The sequence below is a fragment of the Carassius carassius genome, chromosome 46, assembly GCF_963082965.1.
Source record: "Carassius carassius chromosome 46, fCarCar2.1, whole genome shotgun sequence".
Taxonomy (NCBI): Eukaryota; Metazoa; Chordata; class Actinopteri; order Cypriniformes; family Cyprinidae; genus Carassius; species Carassius carassius.
In genome coordinates this window covers 8,972,072-8,991,670 of record NC_081800.1, presented here as the reverse complement: position 1 = coordinate 8,991,670, position 19,599 = coordinate 8,972,072, and the positions used below count along the sequence as shown (strand labels likewise).

Genomic DNA, 19,599 nt, shown 5'->3' with positions numbered 1-19,599 from the left:
ATTTGATTTGATTAATTTATGCTAACTTTGACACATTCCATGTCTGTCCATATTAAAATGTAAGTTTCATTTTCATGACTGGATTTTGAGATTCCGTCCTCGTTTTCTGCTTCGCGGAAATCATAGCGCTGTACCGGGTTTGAATGGATCCTCGGTACTACCGGTACTTAAAGAAACCTGGTACCGTCACATTTACATTTTTTTTGTACCGACTTGGTACCGAAGTACTGGGTCTTTTGACAACACTACTTAGAGCATACACATAAAGCGTGTTCACGCTAAAAACTAAAATATGGACAAAATATATTTAGCATCTGATTGAACTGCTTTTGTCAAAAACATGCAAGGTTTACATATAAACACAGTTGGTTGTGTCTAAAGTGAAAGTAAATGGTTGAGAGAAAAACGGAACAGAAACAAACAGAAAAAGAAAAATCACTCTTGACTGAAGAACTTTAATACAGTTGCTTTAATAAGAATCAATTCAAGTGTATATAGTGTTTGTGAAATCCAATTTCATGAATGCTACTGCTAAATACACCAGCTGTACCTGAAAAATAAGGCACTGCTTGTTTAATTTGTATATTATTTGTGATATGTATCTTTGTTCTTATTTTTTAATTACAAAAATAAATAATGACAAAGATTTTTTTTATCTTTGCCCACTTTGGCCTTAATGTCAATCATTCTTTTTTATTTTATATTTTGTTAACTCGTAAGGCTTTGTTTTTAAAATAGGGAAATTAGTTTGGTGCTACTGCTTAACTTGCAAAACAGTAAAAACCAACATGACAACAAATCGTGATAAAATCATCAATTATGATTTCCCTGAGGAGAACAAAAATAAAACAGATCTGTACTGTGTGACTGTGCATTTAATTTTAAAATGTGTCATCTTGCAATACCAACAATATAAATGTACGCTTGGCTTATTAACTTTATATTAGTTGTGCAATAATGGCTTATTTTGATTATCATTATTCATTAATGACTTTATGAAACACTAGTGTCTGCTACTGGCCATTTTATAGAAAAAAATACAGTATATAACTAAAGGCTGTGCATTATTACTATTCATGTAGTGTTCCTGTATTTAAACAGTAACAAATGGCACTAGCAACAACAAGGTCATGGGTTTGCTTCCTGCATGAACTAATAAATGTACACCTTGAAAGAAAGTGACATGACATACAGCCAAGTATGGTGACCCATACTCAGAATTCATGCTCTGCATACACACACAGCAGTGAACATACACACCATTAACACACACCCTGGAGCAGTGGGCAGCCATTTATGCTGCAGCACCCGGGGAACAGTTGGGGGTTCGGTGCCTTGCTCAAGGAGACACCTCAGTCATGGTATTGCCAGCCCGAGACTCGAACCCACAACCTTAGGAGTCAAACTTTCTAACCACTAGGCCACAACTTCCCCACACTTGGACGTGTAAATATGAAAAGATTCTCTATTGCTTTGATTTTAATAAATCATGATTCAGTGACTGCTCTTGCTTACAAAGGAGCCATGGTCTCCACAATGACTTTCACCCTCATCAGGCGATACTCTCTACACACATCTAACACAATTATCATAATAACACAGTCGCAATGCGCTGACTTAGAAGACAAATCTGTAAACCTGATTTCAACATCATGACATGAAAGCACACTTTGTTGTTCACTTTAAGGACAACTTGTACAAAAGCAACCACAAATAAACCCATTATGCTTCCAGGACCAGGGCTTCAGCTGCTTTTAAACATAGTACACGACATGCTTTGCAGAATTAAGCATTAATGTTTCTGGAAATTAAACATGGATTCTATTAAATAAAGAAAAAAACTGTTCAAATACTGACAGCTCACCCCTTACTTTAAAACAAACCCCACAGAAATGAAAAACAAACTGTTATTTGCATTTGTCTTTTATCAAGGGTACATTTCAAATGCTAGTTGTACTTCTGTTAAAGGGAATATGATCTTCAGCAAATGAAAAGCAGCAGTTGAGATGTAGAGCACTCAGATATGAGTGATCCTGTGAAACATAAGGTGCAAAAAAAAAAGCTCTAAGACTTGTAGAAGCAATATAAATGGCATGGTTGCTTCAGCAAATGTGCTTTTAACTCACTGCTTTTGTTAACACTATCAGTTAGGTTATGGTAGGGTACAGTGTAGGTGGTAAATCTTTTTCAATGTGATAAAACATTTACCTTTTAGCGGAATTCACTGGACATTTCTGAAAATGATTCAGTTTGTACAATTATTTGTTTGACCCTCTTCACTATCGATTGCAAACAAAAAGTCATAAAGATTAACTCAGAACAACATGATGGAGTGTACATAATAAATTCTAATAATCTTTAATATACTATGTGAACGTAACATGTACTGTACACAGACAGTGTGTGCATTATGCTCCAGTCATCATTTGTTAACACCAGTGAATTCACATAATGCTGTAGTTAAACGTGTCTGGTCTGTTTTCTGGCTGTTTAAAAAAGATGACCTTACAAGATGTGAGAAGGAAACGAGGTGCTGCATGTCTTTATTAAGCCATGAAAACATGGCTTTATTACTTGAAATAACCTGCAGAGGAGCGCTGTAGCGGATTGCTTAACAAAGACATGCCTTTCAGTTCAGTGCTCCTAAAATAACACACATTCACAGAATTCAACAGAAGGTACTTCCTTTGAGAGTAATCGTGCTTTCAAGTTTTAAAATGGCCTAAAAGGAACAATGGGAATAAACAATTGTACAAAAGAGCCGTTCGGCCTTCTTTTCACAAGAAAACAGAGGATGCCAAGAAAAGCAAGGCTGAACTTAACACCAGAGTCCCATTTCACTGGAGGTGAATGCAGAGGAAGTTCCGGACACTTTAACCTGTAGTAAATGGATGAATCTACAAAAGACCTTAACTCGCTAGATTGTAAACCTGAGAAAAATGTGTAGTCCTATTTTGAAGTTACTGTACTCTGCCTTTGCATTGTCGGCAAAAAGTGAGAAAAAAAAAGTGAGGCAAAAGGCGGTAATGCACACATTATATTAGTGTTGCTTTTGCCAATGGAAATTATGACTAAATATCGTTGTCGTGACGAAAACGAGATGAGACGCAACGTAAATGCTGGTCATGTGACGATGACTGTAATTAAATATATAATGCAATATTGTTGGCGAATAAAAACAAGACTAAATGTGGTTTTCAAAATAAAAACTAGTCTAAAATGTCTCACTTTCGTAGACCAAAATGAGACGAAACGAAATGTTATAACATTATTTTGTCTTGTTTAGTTGTGTTATCATTATTATTTAGCAGTATTTCTATTTCCTGTGTCTCACTTCAGGGGCTGCATCAGGCCACATTGCGCAGACGCAGGCGACATCACTTCCTCAAGCCCCACTCGCGGCATTCTTTAGAAGACGACAACAAACAAAGTTAAGTTTGACACAGAGAAAGGGATCGATGTGTGTGCTTCTAACATGTTTGGTTGGTAAAATAAATGTTATAAATTCAAATCAGAGCATCTTCTGTGTCTGGAATGGGCGTATTCTTGAGTCAAGTAACCTTGTTTAAAATGGGTTTGGCTAAAAGAAAATTTTGGTTTTGTTTATACTTGGTACTTATACTATTTGACTGGGCTAAATAGAATTGCATTGCTAAAATGACACTAAAATAAGATTTTCATTGGCTGAAACTAGACTAAATGTCATCAGTTTTTGTCGACTAAAACTACATTAAAATAGTCATCGATAATTCTGACTAAAATAAGGCTAAAATGTTTATACTTTTAGTTGACTGAAACTTGATTAGACTAAATAAAAGAGTATGAACGTGACTAAAACTAATAAAAACTAAAATGACAGCTTCACACAAAGACTTGACTAAAACTCAAATTAAAACAGGCCACCAAAAACAACAATACATTATATACAATATTTGTTTGTTGATCTCCATGTACAAAATCATTAGTAATACCTGTATAAAATATAGTGATCACTTGCTGTCTCACAGGCTATAACATGAATAAAGTAATGTGACTTTATTCAGTCTTTTAATTATTATTATTTATCCACATGAGTGGATATAGTTTTGCAACCAATTTATTTGCAATGTTCACTAATGTTAAAGGATGCAAGACATACTTTAATGGATATCCAAATCCGTTAAAGGATTTTTAGGCTGCATTAATTAGGTAAACCAGGAACACTTCCCATAACACACGATGTACTTGCTACATCATTAGAAGAATGGCATCTACGCTAATATTTGTCTGTTTCTCTCTTATTCCGAGGTCACCGTAGCCACCAGATCCAGTACGTATCCAGATCAGAGGGTCACTGCAGTCACCCGGATCCAGTACGTATCCAGACCAGATGGTGGATCAGCACCTAGAAAGGACCTCTACAGCCCTGAAAGACAGCGGAGACCAGTACAACTAGAGCCCCAGAAACAGATCCCCTGTAAAGACCTTGTCTCAGAGGACCACCAGGACAAGACCACAGGAAACTTCTTCTTCTGCACAATCTGACTTTGCTGCAGCCTGGAATTGAACTACTGGTTTCGTCTGGTCAGAGGAGAACTGGCCCCCCAACTGAGCCTGGTTTCTCCCAAGGTTTTTTTCTCCATTCTGTCACCGATGGAGTTTCGGTTCCTTGCCGCTGTCGCCTCTGGCTTGCTTAGTTGGGGTCACTTCATCTACAGCAATATCATTGACTTGATTGCAAATAAATGCACAGACACTATTTAACTGAACAGAGATGAAATCACTGAATTCAATGATGAACTGCCTTTAACTATCATTTTGCATTATTGACACACTGTTTTTCAATGAATGTTGTTCAGTTGCTTTGACGCAATATATTTTGTTTAAAGCGCTATATAAATAAAGGTGACTTGACTTGACTTGACTTAGCCTATTGCTTTTACATTGAATTGAATAAAATTAGCCTAAACTAAAAGAACGTCTTGTGGATTGATGTGAACGCCAGTAAGTAGGAATAGTGCTCAGAATGCTTAAGGATTAAACATCTATGACGACAATCATTGCCATGAATTTTATCAGGTTACAAGAGAAAGTAGGATACTTCTAATTTTGTGTGGTCATGGTACACTGTCATGACATTCGAGTTCACGCATGTGCAGAAGTGGGCAGATCAATGACCATTTGTAAAATAACTCCAACAGAATTCGTCTGAAAGAAGAAAGTCATATACACCTGAGTGAGTTATTTATGGCTTAATGAAAATTTATGGCTGAACTAACCCTTTAAGTACGAAAAGTATTTTTTAAATCTTAAACGTACTTAACTATCGAAAGTAAAAGTACAAGTAAATGCAAAATGGAAAAAAAGCAAATAAATATTTATAAAAAATGTCCAAACATCGCGTGAGTAGCAAGATAGAACTCTTTCTTCCATTTTGTATTTTTGAATAAGAACAAGAAGCACTTCATGATGAAGTCTTCATCTGGTACTTAGTGTCTTCCAACATAAGAAAACATTTCTGAAATCTGCATCTGAAATGGCATTTAGCCTACAGTTTAATGTACCTCAGAAGGGACATGGATGCACTTAACCTGCAGTTTCAGATGCATAAATAATGTTTTGTTTTTAACATAAAATGTTGAATACTGATATTTGAAATAATTTAAAGCTGTAGTCTGTAACTTTTGGCATTCTAGCGGTTAATAAAAAGAACTGCATGGGTCTTGTGGAAGAACATTGTAGCTGGAGCTATTTCTTTCTGTTTGTCTATGGCGAATCACGCAGGTACTGGGCTACTCCGCAGCGGTACATACCCGATTCCGAACCAGTCTAAATAGTCAGAATATAAACAACTAATATAGGTGTACCATAGTGATTCAGGACAAGCCAAAAACACGGTTTGGAAAATGGATTCATGGTGTACTCGCTTATTATATAAATTTTGAACACAAAAAATTTACGTAATGCAGCTTTAAAACATGAAGAAATTGTTGAAATGTGAAATTACAACAGCCAGTAGGTGGCAGCAAGTGACTGTTAATGAGTGAGTCATTGAGCTTCAACAGATTCTTCAAACGACTTATTCATTCAGGAACAAACTAGGGATGGGACGATAACCGGTTTTATCGATAACCGTGATAAAATGTGCTGAAGGTTAGTAATATCGTTTAAAAATGAATTATCATTAAAACCGTTTTTGATTATCGCGGTTTTAATAACTCGCTATTAAATCATGTCCAGCCAGCAACAGTCTGACGCAAGCGCAGCGCACAATGTTTTTTTGTTTTTTTTCGAGAAGGAATGGCGAAAGTCAGTGACTTTTCTATGCTTTTCTATGCTTCTACACTTTTCATTGTAAGGAAGGAAATGCCACAGAATTTAATCTTTCTTTAAATTGAGTGCATAGAGTTGCTTGTTTTATTAGTGGTTTGTTGATTATTAAATATAAAACTTGCTGAAATGTTTTCAGTGTGAGCATCAACTATTTTTGAACACTTTCATCTCGTTTCAACAAAACCGTGATAATATTGATAATTTTAGTCACTATAATCGTGATATTAAATTTTCATACCGTCCCATCCCTAGAACAAACCATTTGAGTTTATAAACACCATACATAAGCATTTTTGCCGTCCATAATTTAGAATGCCTGAAATTTTGAGTTTTAATAGACTAATAAATCAACTTGTGTGCACTTTATAACAACAACCATATTATTATTGCGTGCACATTACAACAACGCTTACCATATTATCAAAGAATATATATTGTATATCGCACACCCCAGCCACGACTTGAGTGGAAAATGAAATCATCCGCGGTTGTGTGCACACTTTTGCACATGAGTTTGTAATGAATATTCTTCATATTTTATTCTAATAAATTGTAATTATGAAATGTAGTGAAGTAAAAGTAAAGTACAGATAAATTAAGTACTGTAACAAAGCATTATTACTATGTTGCAATACATCACTGAGTCTTTTTTTTTTTTAGGTTTCTAGGAGATTTTTAAGAGTAAAACATTGCACTGCAGGCCACTGAGAGAGTTTCTCACATTTTTTCCTTCCCTGAGAGGCACAAACAGTCAAATCTGTGGAGCACAAGAGCTTCTCAGTTCCAAACTTTTCAAAGTGAGCTTGCCAAGCCAACAGTTCTGGCACTATAAACACATGTCTAAATTTACCATCATACCACCAAGTTTTTTAATATCTAGAAGGAAGCAATTTCAATTGCTTTAGACATTCAGAGCAAAGAAATTAACCTACATAGTAATTATAGCATATTTCACGATTTTGTAATCGTGGATCCCAGATGAGCACACAATGGCCAAGAAAGACTTAAAACCCCCTAATATACAGGATACACTCTGGCATCAAACGTGATGTTAGGTCAATGACACATGATATTTATCCGCTAATCTCTTACACAAGACAGCATAAACACAACATGAATCATTTGATGATAAATTACCAAAGGAATGTTTATAGATCTACATGAAAGATCATGTGAATGCTGACTGATGGGAAACTCATCTCCCAGGTTTTGTTTATGGATGTTTTGAGATTACTATATCAAATTAATCATCTTATGTCAATTCTGATCTTTATTCCATCTTATTGTTTCATGATGTAGGTAAACAGCCAATACACACACACACACACATATATATATTAATCATTTATGACCAACATGCACCACATGACCATATTTAGGTGTGGGGAGATCTGCACTTAGACACAGTAAAAATGCCTTCTGCCAATACTTACATCTCAAAAGTAACTGTGAGATGCGTACTATGCAGATTTCAGCATTCTAAAATCATACGATAGTATGTCATAAGATATAGTCAAATCATGCAATTCAGACCCCAAATTCTCAAGATTCTTGAGGTTGTTTCCAGTGTAAATGCTGCTGCCATCAACATTTGACAGAATAGAGGTTAGAATAGTTCAAAGCTACCGCATGTCCTCATGCGGCCCATCAGGGCATCCACATTTAACATCCCTGTGATGTTTCTAATCATATAACCTCAAAAGCTGAATGAAATGCTGTTTGCTCCTTTTTTTCCTTTGCTGCAGCTGATCGGAGTTCAAGAAAACCGTCATGTAATGTGCCTTTGCTGAAACACATTCTTCAATTTAATCTCATTAGGTTTATACGCACTTAACTATAATTACTGTAAATGCATTGCATGTGTATATGATAAGAACATGTCATTGAGTCATCATGACCTGACTAGAAATGGCTTAAACATGGTATATGGTATATATATATATATATATATATATAAGGGATGGGACGATAACCGGTTTTATTGATAACCGTGATAAAATGTGCTGAAGGTTAGTAATATCGTTTAAAAATGAATTATCATTAAAACCGTGTTTGATTATCGCGGTTTTAATAACTCACTATTAAATCATGTCCAGCCAGCAACAGTCTGACGCAAGCGCAGCGCACAATGTTTTTTTGGTTTTTTTTCGAGAAGGAATGGCGAAAGTCAGTGACTTTTCTATGCTTTTCTATGCTTCTACACTTTTCATTGTAAGGAAGGAAATGCCACAGAATTTAATCTTTCTTTAAATTAAGTGCATAGAGTTGCTTGTTTTATTAGTTGTTTGTTGATTATTAAATATAAAACTTGCTGAAATGTTTTCAGTGTGAGCATCAACTATTTTTGAACACTTTCATCTCGTTTCAACAAAACCGTGATAATATTGATAATCGTGATAATTTTAGTCACTATAATCGTGATATTAAATTTTCATACCGTCCCATCCCTAATATATATATATATATATATATATATGTTTTTTTACATTGATAATAATCATAAATGCTTCTTAAGCAGCAAATCAGCATATTAGAATGATTTCTGAAGGATCACGTGACACTAAAGACTTGAAAATTCAGCTTTGTATCACAGAAATAAACTACATTATAAAATATATTAAAATAGAAAACTTTAAATTGTTATCATATTTGACAATATTACTCTATACTTGATCAAATAAATGCAGATTTGATAAGCTTAAGAGACTTATTTCAAATACATTAAAACATCTTACCAACCCCAAATATCAAAAGAACAAAAGGCACAAAAAAAAATATACAATGTGGCAAGACCACTCGTGTGAAATAATAACAGCAACTCGATTATGTAACTTACAAACTGTACAAAAGCACAGTTTTCCGTCCTAAGGCTCAACAGAATTTGCATTACCTTAATTCACAGAGCTTGCTTTCGGATCAGTGACCCCTGTCTGAGCCCTGTTTCCTCATTTCTCTAATCTTTCCATGATCCTTTCTGATGTTTTCTCTGTTTCTTTAATCTAATTCACCACGTGTTGTGATTATTCTAAGCAGCAGTTGGAGATTTGAAGTCGAGAAAGGCGGTGTCAGGGTTTAACTCACATAAACAGCACACCGAGATCAAAGAAGTCTGTCTCAAAGCTGTTTCTCAAATGAATAGAGTGAACTTCAGGTGGACCTTTACATAAAGCACCCAGGTCATAAACGAACATTAGACAATTAGATAAGGACACATCCTTGTCTCAGTGTCCTTTTGGTCCCACAGGCTTTTCGCTGATGGATCATAATCTGAGTTTTCTGAGAACATAGGAGTTATTTTCTTCTGAATCTCTTATTTTGTGGTCTGTCAGGTCCGAAGACAAGGCCTAAGCTACAGAGAGGCTGAAATGTACTATTCTCATCAGGAAAAACTAAATCAAGTTCTAGAAAGAACATATTTCTTATTTCTTCCAAACCCGCTCCGACCCGTATCACTGCCTTCTACCCTAGATCTGTGAGATGCAACAGACCCCCTAGTGCTATATGTAAGTTCAAAGCACATTTTATCAACTTTGCAGGCTAAAATATCATCGCTATCCTGCTGACACTGACCTCCCAGGCTAGTGGTCTTAACCTCTGAATTGCTCACAGCAATTGTTTTCGCCACACACTAGTGCGCTTGATGAAAGTATCAGTTGAGGAATGCTTTCATAACCCCAAAACCTGAAGGAGGAAAATAATGTGCTTGCAGCTGTCCTGCCCGTGCATATTAACTCAGCAGAAAAACATTCCAATAGTTTGTTTTTCCAGATTTACAAGATGTCACAAACATGCTTAATGTATGTGATTCACCTGTGTATGTCTTTTAGCATATGCAGGAAAGCCTTTAGGTAATCTGTCCACAAACACATCGAAATGTCAGTGCAACGTGACAGGGCAAGTAGATTTTACTGCTATACCACACACCTAATAAACGAACAAACAAAGAAACGAACCAACAATTGTTCATCAGAGATCAACAAAAAAGATAGCTATATTAGACTTGCATTATAACTCACATATTTGGATTATGTTCATTTCTATTTTATGCCTTGCACACTTCAATGTTTGATCTTATGTGACATTTGGTCAGAAATTCTGCATAAAAGAACAAGGGAAAAAAGCACAAAAGAAGAATTTTGATTTTGTGAGCTATATAACAAATATTCAAAGTACCACAACAACTTTGTATGAGTAAAAGACGAAAATTCAAGTACATTTTCACTAGAAATCCAATCTGCAGTACACCACAGAGGCCTTTTATTACTTTTATTATAATTAAAAATGTATATTTTTGTGCATCACAAAAAAATAACCGCATACATGTTTAAAACGTCATCTCTGAACAAGTTGTACCATCTCTGTTTATAAAAGAGAGCCCTGAGACCACCACAAAAGCTACACGGCTGACAAACCAACAATTGTATCATGCACTCTTTGGGGAACAAATCGAGTGTGATGCACACATTTCAAAAGGCACTGCTGCCATTGTTATGTTCATCATGTCAAGACAAACAGCAAAGAGCCCACATGAGACAAAGTGAGTCAAGAAAGAAATCATCATACTCTGCTCTGCTCTGCCTGTATAAGAGGCCACTCAATGAAAACATGTTTTTTTTATTTATTCTTAGACATTCAATGACAAAGCTGATGTTATAACAGCATTCTGGATGGGCACAGATGTCACATTTGTAGATGTTTACAAGCTACTATATCTTGATGTTGTGTTGTCATTGTTATGTGCCATAATAGAAAACATTCTCTTTTATATATGACACACTTTGTTCTTGTTAAATATGAATATCTGAAACAGTACTGCCGGATGAACAGACTAACACCCATTTTAAAGAAGTCTGCCCAGTGTGAAATCAACTTACAATGGCGCCAACATTGTTAGTCTGACTGGATCTGACAAATCTAACAGACAGACTGTGAAAACATTGGCACCAGTTGAGCAGCTCAGACTAGCGGTATGATGTCTATCTCCTTTGGCTTTCATCTGTCTAGCGGTTGTCTTGGTGACCTTTTCCTCAATAGTATGGAGTTTGAGTGTATCCAGCATTTTAGCCTTCATCCTAAGAAAAAACTTTCCAAACTTTGCGAAGGACTTGTGCTAGCTGCCGTTTAATTCATAAAATCAACCGACAAACCTCAATGATCCTGTCATGAACATGCAGTCCAGCCTTGTCAGCTGCTCCGTTTTCCACTATCTTGGATACATAGATGCCATCACTGATATCCCAATTGTGCTCTGGTTCCTTAGATAGAAGCAAATGTTGAAAAATTAGACTATTTAATTAAAATAAACTTAAGCTGAAATTAGTTTGAATTCAGCTTGCATAAAGAAATCAATAAACTGTTAGATATTCTTCATTTATGATGAGTTTCTCAATAAGGGGACCACAGCAGATTCACAAGGTGACTATAGAATTACTAATAAGTATTTAAAAATAAACATTTAAAAGTTTTAATAAAACTTATTATTGATTTATTAAAATAATCAAATTCATATCTGAATGTTTAAAGTACCATAAACGATCAATAACTAATAACAAAAGATCCATTACTATGTTTGTTATCGAAGAACATACTAGATGAATAATGCTAATGCATAAAAGTTTGAAATAAAGCAGCTTTGCCATTTCTAATAATGACTGCATAAATACAATATATAAAATACAAAATATATTAGCCAATATGGATGGCTTTGAACATAAACCTTTATAATAATAAATAAAATATGATAATAAAATAAAATTATTCAATATATATTAAAATGCATTTTTTTTTTACATTAAATCAAAAAATAAAATTAGCAATGTCAAGAAGTAGAATTTGCTGAATTGTAATTGAATGAAGTTTAAGAGTCACACAGCAGAAGACTTCAATTAATTCAACAAAAAAAAGAACCGATACTTTTCTGTTATCTCGTAAGCCCATTCATAGTTTGACTCTATACTAGAAATTAAATTGAAATATAAAAGGCACTCTTTTAACAAATTCTGAATGGAGCATGGGCCTGACTCAAGGGCACGCTCTCTATGCATACATTTGTGTACAGCATGCATAAACTTGCATGGCAAAAAGGTTAACTATTGCTGTCCATTAAGACTGAACAGGTGGTAAACAGCCTGTGGTGATTCTCCACTAGATTAGAGAAGAGAATGTGATGCGAGTGAAAGCCAAACCCACAGCTTGCTCTCTTCTCTCCACTTGGACACAATCTATGTGAGAATTTAATGACTCCCACGCTCGCATTTCACACAATGTACTCGAGAGAACTGTGTGGAGCTCAAACTGTGCAATCTGCAATTATCTTTTTACATGTGGCTCAGTTGCTGATTTTGTTTTTCTTTCTTACAGTGGAAGGGTTGGTTGAGTTAGGAAAGACTGCACAAAATCCTTCTGTGGCTAAAAGACAAACTAACCCACTTTTTAAATGTCTCCCATAGCATTATGTTTTAATGTCTGTCATTTATATACAGTATATACCAGGGATCAGCAACCTTTTCGGCATGACGTGCCATTTTTTATTTTTATGGTTAACCACTGTGCCAACACAGCCCCCCCCCCCACACACACACCCCGATATAATTCTGTATTTAAACGGTACATACACAATTTTTTATTATACGATAAAAAAAAACGTTTTTTAACGTTTAATTAACGTTAATGCACTGCTTTAATTGATGAACGTGCACACACAGACACACACACAACACACACCACTCGCACACAGAGATCTGAGATCGTGCTGTGCAAAAAGTAGCATTCAGAGTGTTGTCACGCTACTTTTATTAATCGATACTGAATCGCTACATTATATTTCTCAACAACAAAGGGGCAAAATCGCTTCATTGTCTGCAGAGAGAGACAATTTACCCCCCCCCCCCTTTCTTTCTCTCAAAATGGCCATATTTCAGAAAATGTTTCATCACTGTATATAGCTTTAGGTCATTTAACATTTCTATGGTAAAACGTATTATTAAAAGTTGACTAATGTTAATTGATTTGCAGCTTCATCTTACCTCACTCTCTTTAACGTTAAACTGACGCTTCGCGCTCTGCTTCTGTGAACAGTAAACCCCGCCTACTTTGATCTGATTGGCCATCTCAGTGATTTTGACATTGACGAGTGCTGTTAGACCGAGGCTTTGATCTGAAGCACCTAGTATGTGCAGTGTTTGCACGTGCATCCATGCAAGTTAATTCTCACACTTTAATAGTATTTGTAGCTCCTAACAGGCTGTGTGACTATGAGAAGTTATTACATCAAACTGTACGTCATTATACAGTTTTCCTTATTGCTTGCGTGCCAGCGATTATCCCTCTGCGTGCCACTGTTGGCACGCGTGCCGTAGGTTGCCAACCCCTGGTATATACAAACAGGGTGAATTCAGGTTGATTGGGATACTTTTCCCCAGTCATTTCATTGGCAAAATGTGTCCCAGTCAACCTGAATTCAATTACATAATGTACATTTCAGAACTTTCTTTTGCCATTATAATTCAAAGTTAGTTAATTATAGCACTAACTATAGAGTGTCCAAGCTGATTACTTCCACATCGTTGCATGTAAATGGTGAACATGTCTCTAAAGCATGTTCACCAAGCATGATTAAAAAAAAACCTCATATTTTTGATCTAAATGCATCTTACATAGTAGATCTTTGCACAGTAAGCTTACATACCCCACACATTGTTCCTCCAATGATACTGAATCCAAGGGATCCTGATGATGTTCTGTGGAGGGTGACTTTGAGGCTCCTTGTTTCTTCACCCTGTGTTAGAGAGATAGGACAGAAGGAGATATACAGAAAGGAGAATTGACATTTTTCAGATGCTGCAACAGACTGCTACAGCAGGTTTCAACCCAGCTTCAATGACCCTACTAACCATCTCTCCCCTAAAAAGCAGGGCTCTCTCCATTTGCTACCTAATGAAATGGCAAAGCCACATGAGATTCAGAGGATTATCATATATCAAGCAGTTGAGACAAATCACACCCTCAGAGACACCTGGCAAAATCACAGTCAAGGTACTGTAAATGTCTGAAAATAATTTATGAATATGTGGCCAGGTGTTCACCGCATTCAGGACACGGTGAAGTGTGTAGAAGAATTTACAGAGGAATTAAATCACACTGCTTTCCTTCAGATTAGGGAAAAGATCTAAATATTAATGGCTGGTAAGTGAATTCTTGGCCTGTAAATTCACTCGCCATCAGCAAAAAAAAAAGGTTTATATTAAACCCTAGGTATTGCTAAACTCAATTTAATTGTATTATTTAATAATATTTGTTATTTACAAGGGAAAGGCAAGTAAAGTTGAATCCATATTTGTAACACTACTTGACTACTTTGACTATGACAGACGTCAAAATCTCTCAGCAGCTGGGTTTGATCAGCTGTCATGAGGCAGATGTGGCCGAGAGGAAATCAAGGCAGGGCCTGTGACTTATCAAGAATGACAGATTTAAGCTAGCCTTAAAATATCTGAACTTAAGTGAGCTGTCTATCAAACAGTCCTGGCAGTGGCATCCCCTGCTGAAATGGCAGCTGCAGGCGGAAATCTGTCACAATGAGAGAGACGAGCATCATGAGCTCTTGATTAGCGTCTGCTGCCTCAACCACAGCGCAGAGAGAACAGGAAAGGACTCTTTTGTTTACATATGATGTCCTTGAAGTCCACAAGATGTGCCTCCTGTCAAATCAATTAGACTTAAGTCTTAATTTTGTTGGTTTCACAGACCATTCCCTCACTATTAGATTGCTTGAATAAGATTGGAGGCAGTGTAATTACGTGAAAGCACTTGAATACAGAACGAAGACGTTCAACTTCTGTTTCTCTTGTTCAGATCTAGATCATTCAAGTGTGAATGCTTTAAACTGACATGAAAATGAACTGACAGTGCTGGTTTGGTGGAAGTGTTTTCAGTTAAGAGAGAGTCTTGAAAGAGATTTCAGCGTGGATCCATCTCCAGTAAAATCATATTATATAAAAGTACTTCATATAAACAATTTTTCACATAGGTGCAGATTTAAACAACAACAACAAGTGGATTCCAGCAACCATTTAATTATGATGGGAAATCAAGGCTATAGTTGTAACAAAGAAGTTGTCACAAGAGTTATATACTGTATCAACTGTACACTGCTAGAAAAAACTGTGCAAAAATGTTTGCTTGTCACTGGGACAGTATCATTAAAAAGACATTTGGTGTACCTTATCTACCTATAAAAGTTGCATATTTGTATATTTAGAGTAGTAGAAAGCAATAGTTCACCTCAAAATCTAAATTCTGTCATCATTTAAATTTACAAACCAGTATGACTTTCTTGTGCAGAATACAAAAGATGATATTTTGAAGAATGTTGGTAACCAAACAGTTTCAGGTCATGTTGACTTCCACTGTATAGTCAGAAAATATAATGGAAGTCAATGGGAATGCAAACTGTTTGGTTACCAACTTTCCGTAAAATATTTTCTCTCAAGTTTCACAGAAGAAAGTCAGTCATAGTGGTTTGGAACAATGACCACAGAATTTTCTTTTTTGGGTCAACTATCCCTTTTAGGCCCTGCTGTGAACCTTTTAGGTGAGAACACAGTGCAAAGATGTCCCTCTGGCACTGCCTCGGTGACAAGTGTATGTATCATTTTTGCATTTTTGTCTTAAATCTATCTATCTGCCATGTGCCTTTTGCTACTTTATCTATCCTTTTGTTGTATGTCCTTATTTGTATATTTGTATTTTATATTATATTTTAATCTGTAGTAATTTGTATTTTATATTTTTCTGAGAGTGATTAGTGTTATCTTTATGTACCAAGGGTCTGAGAATAACACAATTTCAATTCTCTGTATGTGCTGTAGGCTACATGTGGCAGAATTGACTTTGAATTTGACTAAAGTGTAAAAAATTTTGTAAAAAATGAAATGTTTGTTTTTCAATTGTGTCATATAAGTGTTGTAGGTTATTATTATTATTATATATATTTTTTTAAATCTTCATATTTTTGTTATATTTGCCCTTGTGTGAAAAAGAGATCACAAAACTGCTTTACGTAAATGTCAACAATACAATAAGAACTTTATACAGCATAATAAAAATTTATTGTAAATTCCATGCCAATGGTTTAACAATTTCTGTATGTTTCCATTTGTTTTCAAGTGTGGTATGAGGGATATTAATTAGCCTATAATATTGCATTTTTTATGCAATATTCCATATTTCAAAAGAGTTATTCTGCTCAAAAAAGTGTCAGCTTGTACACAGTCACAACAGGATAAAGGGTGGATAAAATTGACCTAATTTAACATTGAACTGTTCAGTTCAGTAGCAGGTTATTAATCTGCACGTTTGAGTAAAATGCTTTGACAGTACCTTTTGTTCCCATGGATTTCACTTAATTTCAGGTCTACTCGAGTTCACACATTTCAACTTGAGCAGTAATTAAAATCAAAGTTCAAGGTAATTAACTTCGCTGGAGGTTGTCACTTTAATTGGACTTACAGTTTTAGAGGGTTGATTTCTGTTACACTGTTCACTCAGTTCCCAACGTGACTGACCTTCTCGAGGGGCATCCAGCTGCTCGACAGCGCGTCAATCCTGCTCTTGTACTCGGTGATTTTCTTCTGAAATGTGAGCGCTGTGATGTGCAGCTCGCAGTGGAGCGCGGACAGTTTGGAGAGGAGAGATCTCTCCCTCTTACTGAAGCTCAGAGACTGGCGCTTCAGCTCCTTCTCCAGACTCAGCACTTTGCTTTGGAGGAGACCGCTGTGTGTCCTAAGAGCTTGGAGACAGCTGTGGTCCTCCTCCGACCTCTTGAGGGTCAGCGCGAGTCCACATCCATCCTTACAGAAATCCACCGCCCTGTGCTCGCATTCCTCCCGCATATGTGAGGCCACATCCCTCAAGCTGAGCACCGCGTCGCATCCTTTATTCCCGCATCTGACCGGAGAGAATTCGCAGCTCTCCGCGTGCTCTGGCAGATGCTGGAGCTTCATTACCCGGTTGCAGCCTCGTTCACGGTGGTCGCATTTGATGTCCAGCTTGAGAATGAGGTTTTTTAGGGGCAGGACGTGGTTCAGCTCTTTGGTGGAGATCTTCTGGCACTGGACAGGGCAGCGGCTGACTTTGGCGAGCCACTGGAGCGCGCACGCGGCGCAGAAGACATGTCCGCACGGAGTGCTGAGAGGATCTTCTAAAACTTTCCCACACAGTTTACAGATTAAGTCCGGATCCACTGGGCCTTCAAAACGGTCTAGATCAAAGCCCATAATCTTGACGTGAAGTACCGGGACGAATCAGCTACAAGGAGAGAGCTGTCAACCTACGCTCACAAAAGAGCGATTAAACTACTACACTCGGGACGAAACTAGGCGCGAGCTACCGTAAACACTCAACGAGCGGAACAGTGTGTGTGCGCGCGCGCGCGTGTGCATGTGCGCGTAATGAGTGCCCGATTAAAAAAAATGTAAATGATCAAGTGGCTGTTGTGTAGCTTCTAAAAAAACTATACAACTAGTAATGAAAAACTTTACCTATATTATTTATTGAAAATAGTTGTGCTGCTTCATATTTTTGAAGAAACGGTGATAATTTTTTTCAGGATTGTAATGAATACCAAGTTCAAAAGAAAAGCATTTATTTGAAATAGAAATCTTTTGTGACATTTATAATGTCTTTACTGTCACTTTTGATCAATTTAATGTGTACTTGCTGAATAAATGTATTAATATCTTTTTTTTTAAGTCTTACTTTCTTTTAAATATGTTTGAGGGAAAAAATAACTGCCTTGTGTATTTTGATATATATATATATATATATATATATATATATATATATATATATATATATATATATATATATATATATATATATATATATATATATATATGTATATTACCGTAATTAGAAGGTGCAGAATTAGAATGTGTTTACTTGTCATGAAAGCCCAACTGTATAAATGCTTGTGTCTTAATTAAAAAACTTAATTGGATTTATCCCTTATCTGACAGACCAGTTCAGTTCATGCATCTCTCTGATAATGAGCTGATGATTTCGATCAGATGTGCAAACACGGGAGACACACATCATACATTTTTAGGACAATGGTGACATTGCATTAGTGTCAGGTTCTCACATTTCCATCACACACACACACACACACACACACACACACACATATATATATATATATATATATATATATATATATATATTTTTTTTTTTCATAAATGTTGCTGTTTAACACATCTTGACATATAATCAAGTCAAGTCAATTCACTGTTATTCATATAGCGCTTTATACAACACTGATTGTGTCAAAGCAGCTTTACAGTGTTGTCTACATGTAAATTGATAAAGCTATGCACACTTAATCTCAACATCACATCCCCACTGAATAATATGGAGCATATTTAAGCCAGCTGCAAGTTTGTGGCCTGCTCATGTCAAGCATGTTCTGCCTCTTATAAGGTCTACATTTCCAAAGCACAGCACTTCCCCTGTGCAGATACCGCAGTGTTAATATATTTCCCAGCACAGGGTCAAATGGTAGAAAAAGTGTTGTGAGAGTGGTGGGTTACAGCTTTATCAAAATCCTGATGACTAGGAGGTAAATCTTCAGCATTTTATGACAGCTGGATGTTTTTCTGGAGGAAAGGAAGACGGAAGAGTGCGGAATAATTAAATGCTATCTGTTAGGCATAGGGTACGAGGAACAATTCATTAGCATCTCGTTATTTTTCAGCACCTAATTAAAGGGGAAGTAAAGGGCGCTGTTTAAAGCCACGTGTGGGTAAACAGAATTTATCTCAACCTATTAGGTTTATGTGATTCTCAAACAGGCCATTTGACACTCCACCTTGTACATGAACGATAATGAGGTACAAAACACCTGACGGGATCTAGTTTGCTGCATTGTGATGTCTGGAACAATTCATAAAAGAGGCAAGGTTGGGCAAACCAAACATTCACACTATAAAGAAGGCATCTGTCTCCATAAACACAAGTGCTCATGAGAAATAGCTATGTATCCTGGAGACAAAGGCAAAAAGCTAAATGAAAAAAAAAAGTTGAATTATGTGATCATGTGCCTGACATTAAAAGAAATGAATTGTTTGAAAAAACAATGACTTATATATATATATATATATATGTGTGTGTGTGTGTGTATGTATGTATATTTGCTTGATCTAAACTGGTTAAAAAGCTAGTGTGTAGAGACTGCAGATGTTTTGCTTCATGTTCTCATGTTCTTGTCAGTGCTTGTGTTAAATGAAGTTT

At 36.2% G+C, this 19,599-nt stretch overlaps 1 protein-coding gene across 1 annotated transcript in view; it reads right to left on the bottom strand.

Annotated features, from left to right (window-relative positions):
• Positions 1–17,748, bottom strand: part of LOC132129104 (E3 ubiquitin-protein ligase PDZRN3-B-like) — a 70,965-nt gene extending 53,217 nt beyond the window's left edge. Inside the window, exons 1-3 of the mRNA XM_059540559.1 lie at positions 16,878–17,748; positions 14,000–14,089; positions 11,460–11,567 (exon numbers count right to left, since the gene is read on the bottom strand). Coding sequence (XP_059396542.1) covers positions 11,460–11,567; positions 14,000–14,089; positions 16,878–17,588 — 909 coding nt within the window. The 5' untranslated portion in view covers positions 17,589–17,748. The remainder of the gene's footprint in view (positions 1–11,459; positions 11,568–13,999; positions 14,090–16,877) is intronic.
• Between the last annotated feature and the right edge of the window lie 1,851 nt (positions 17,749–19,599).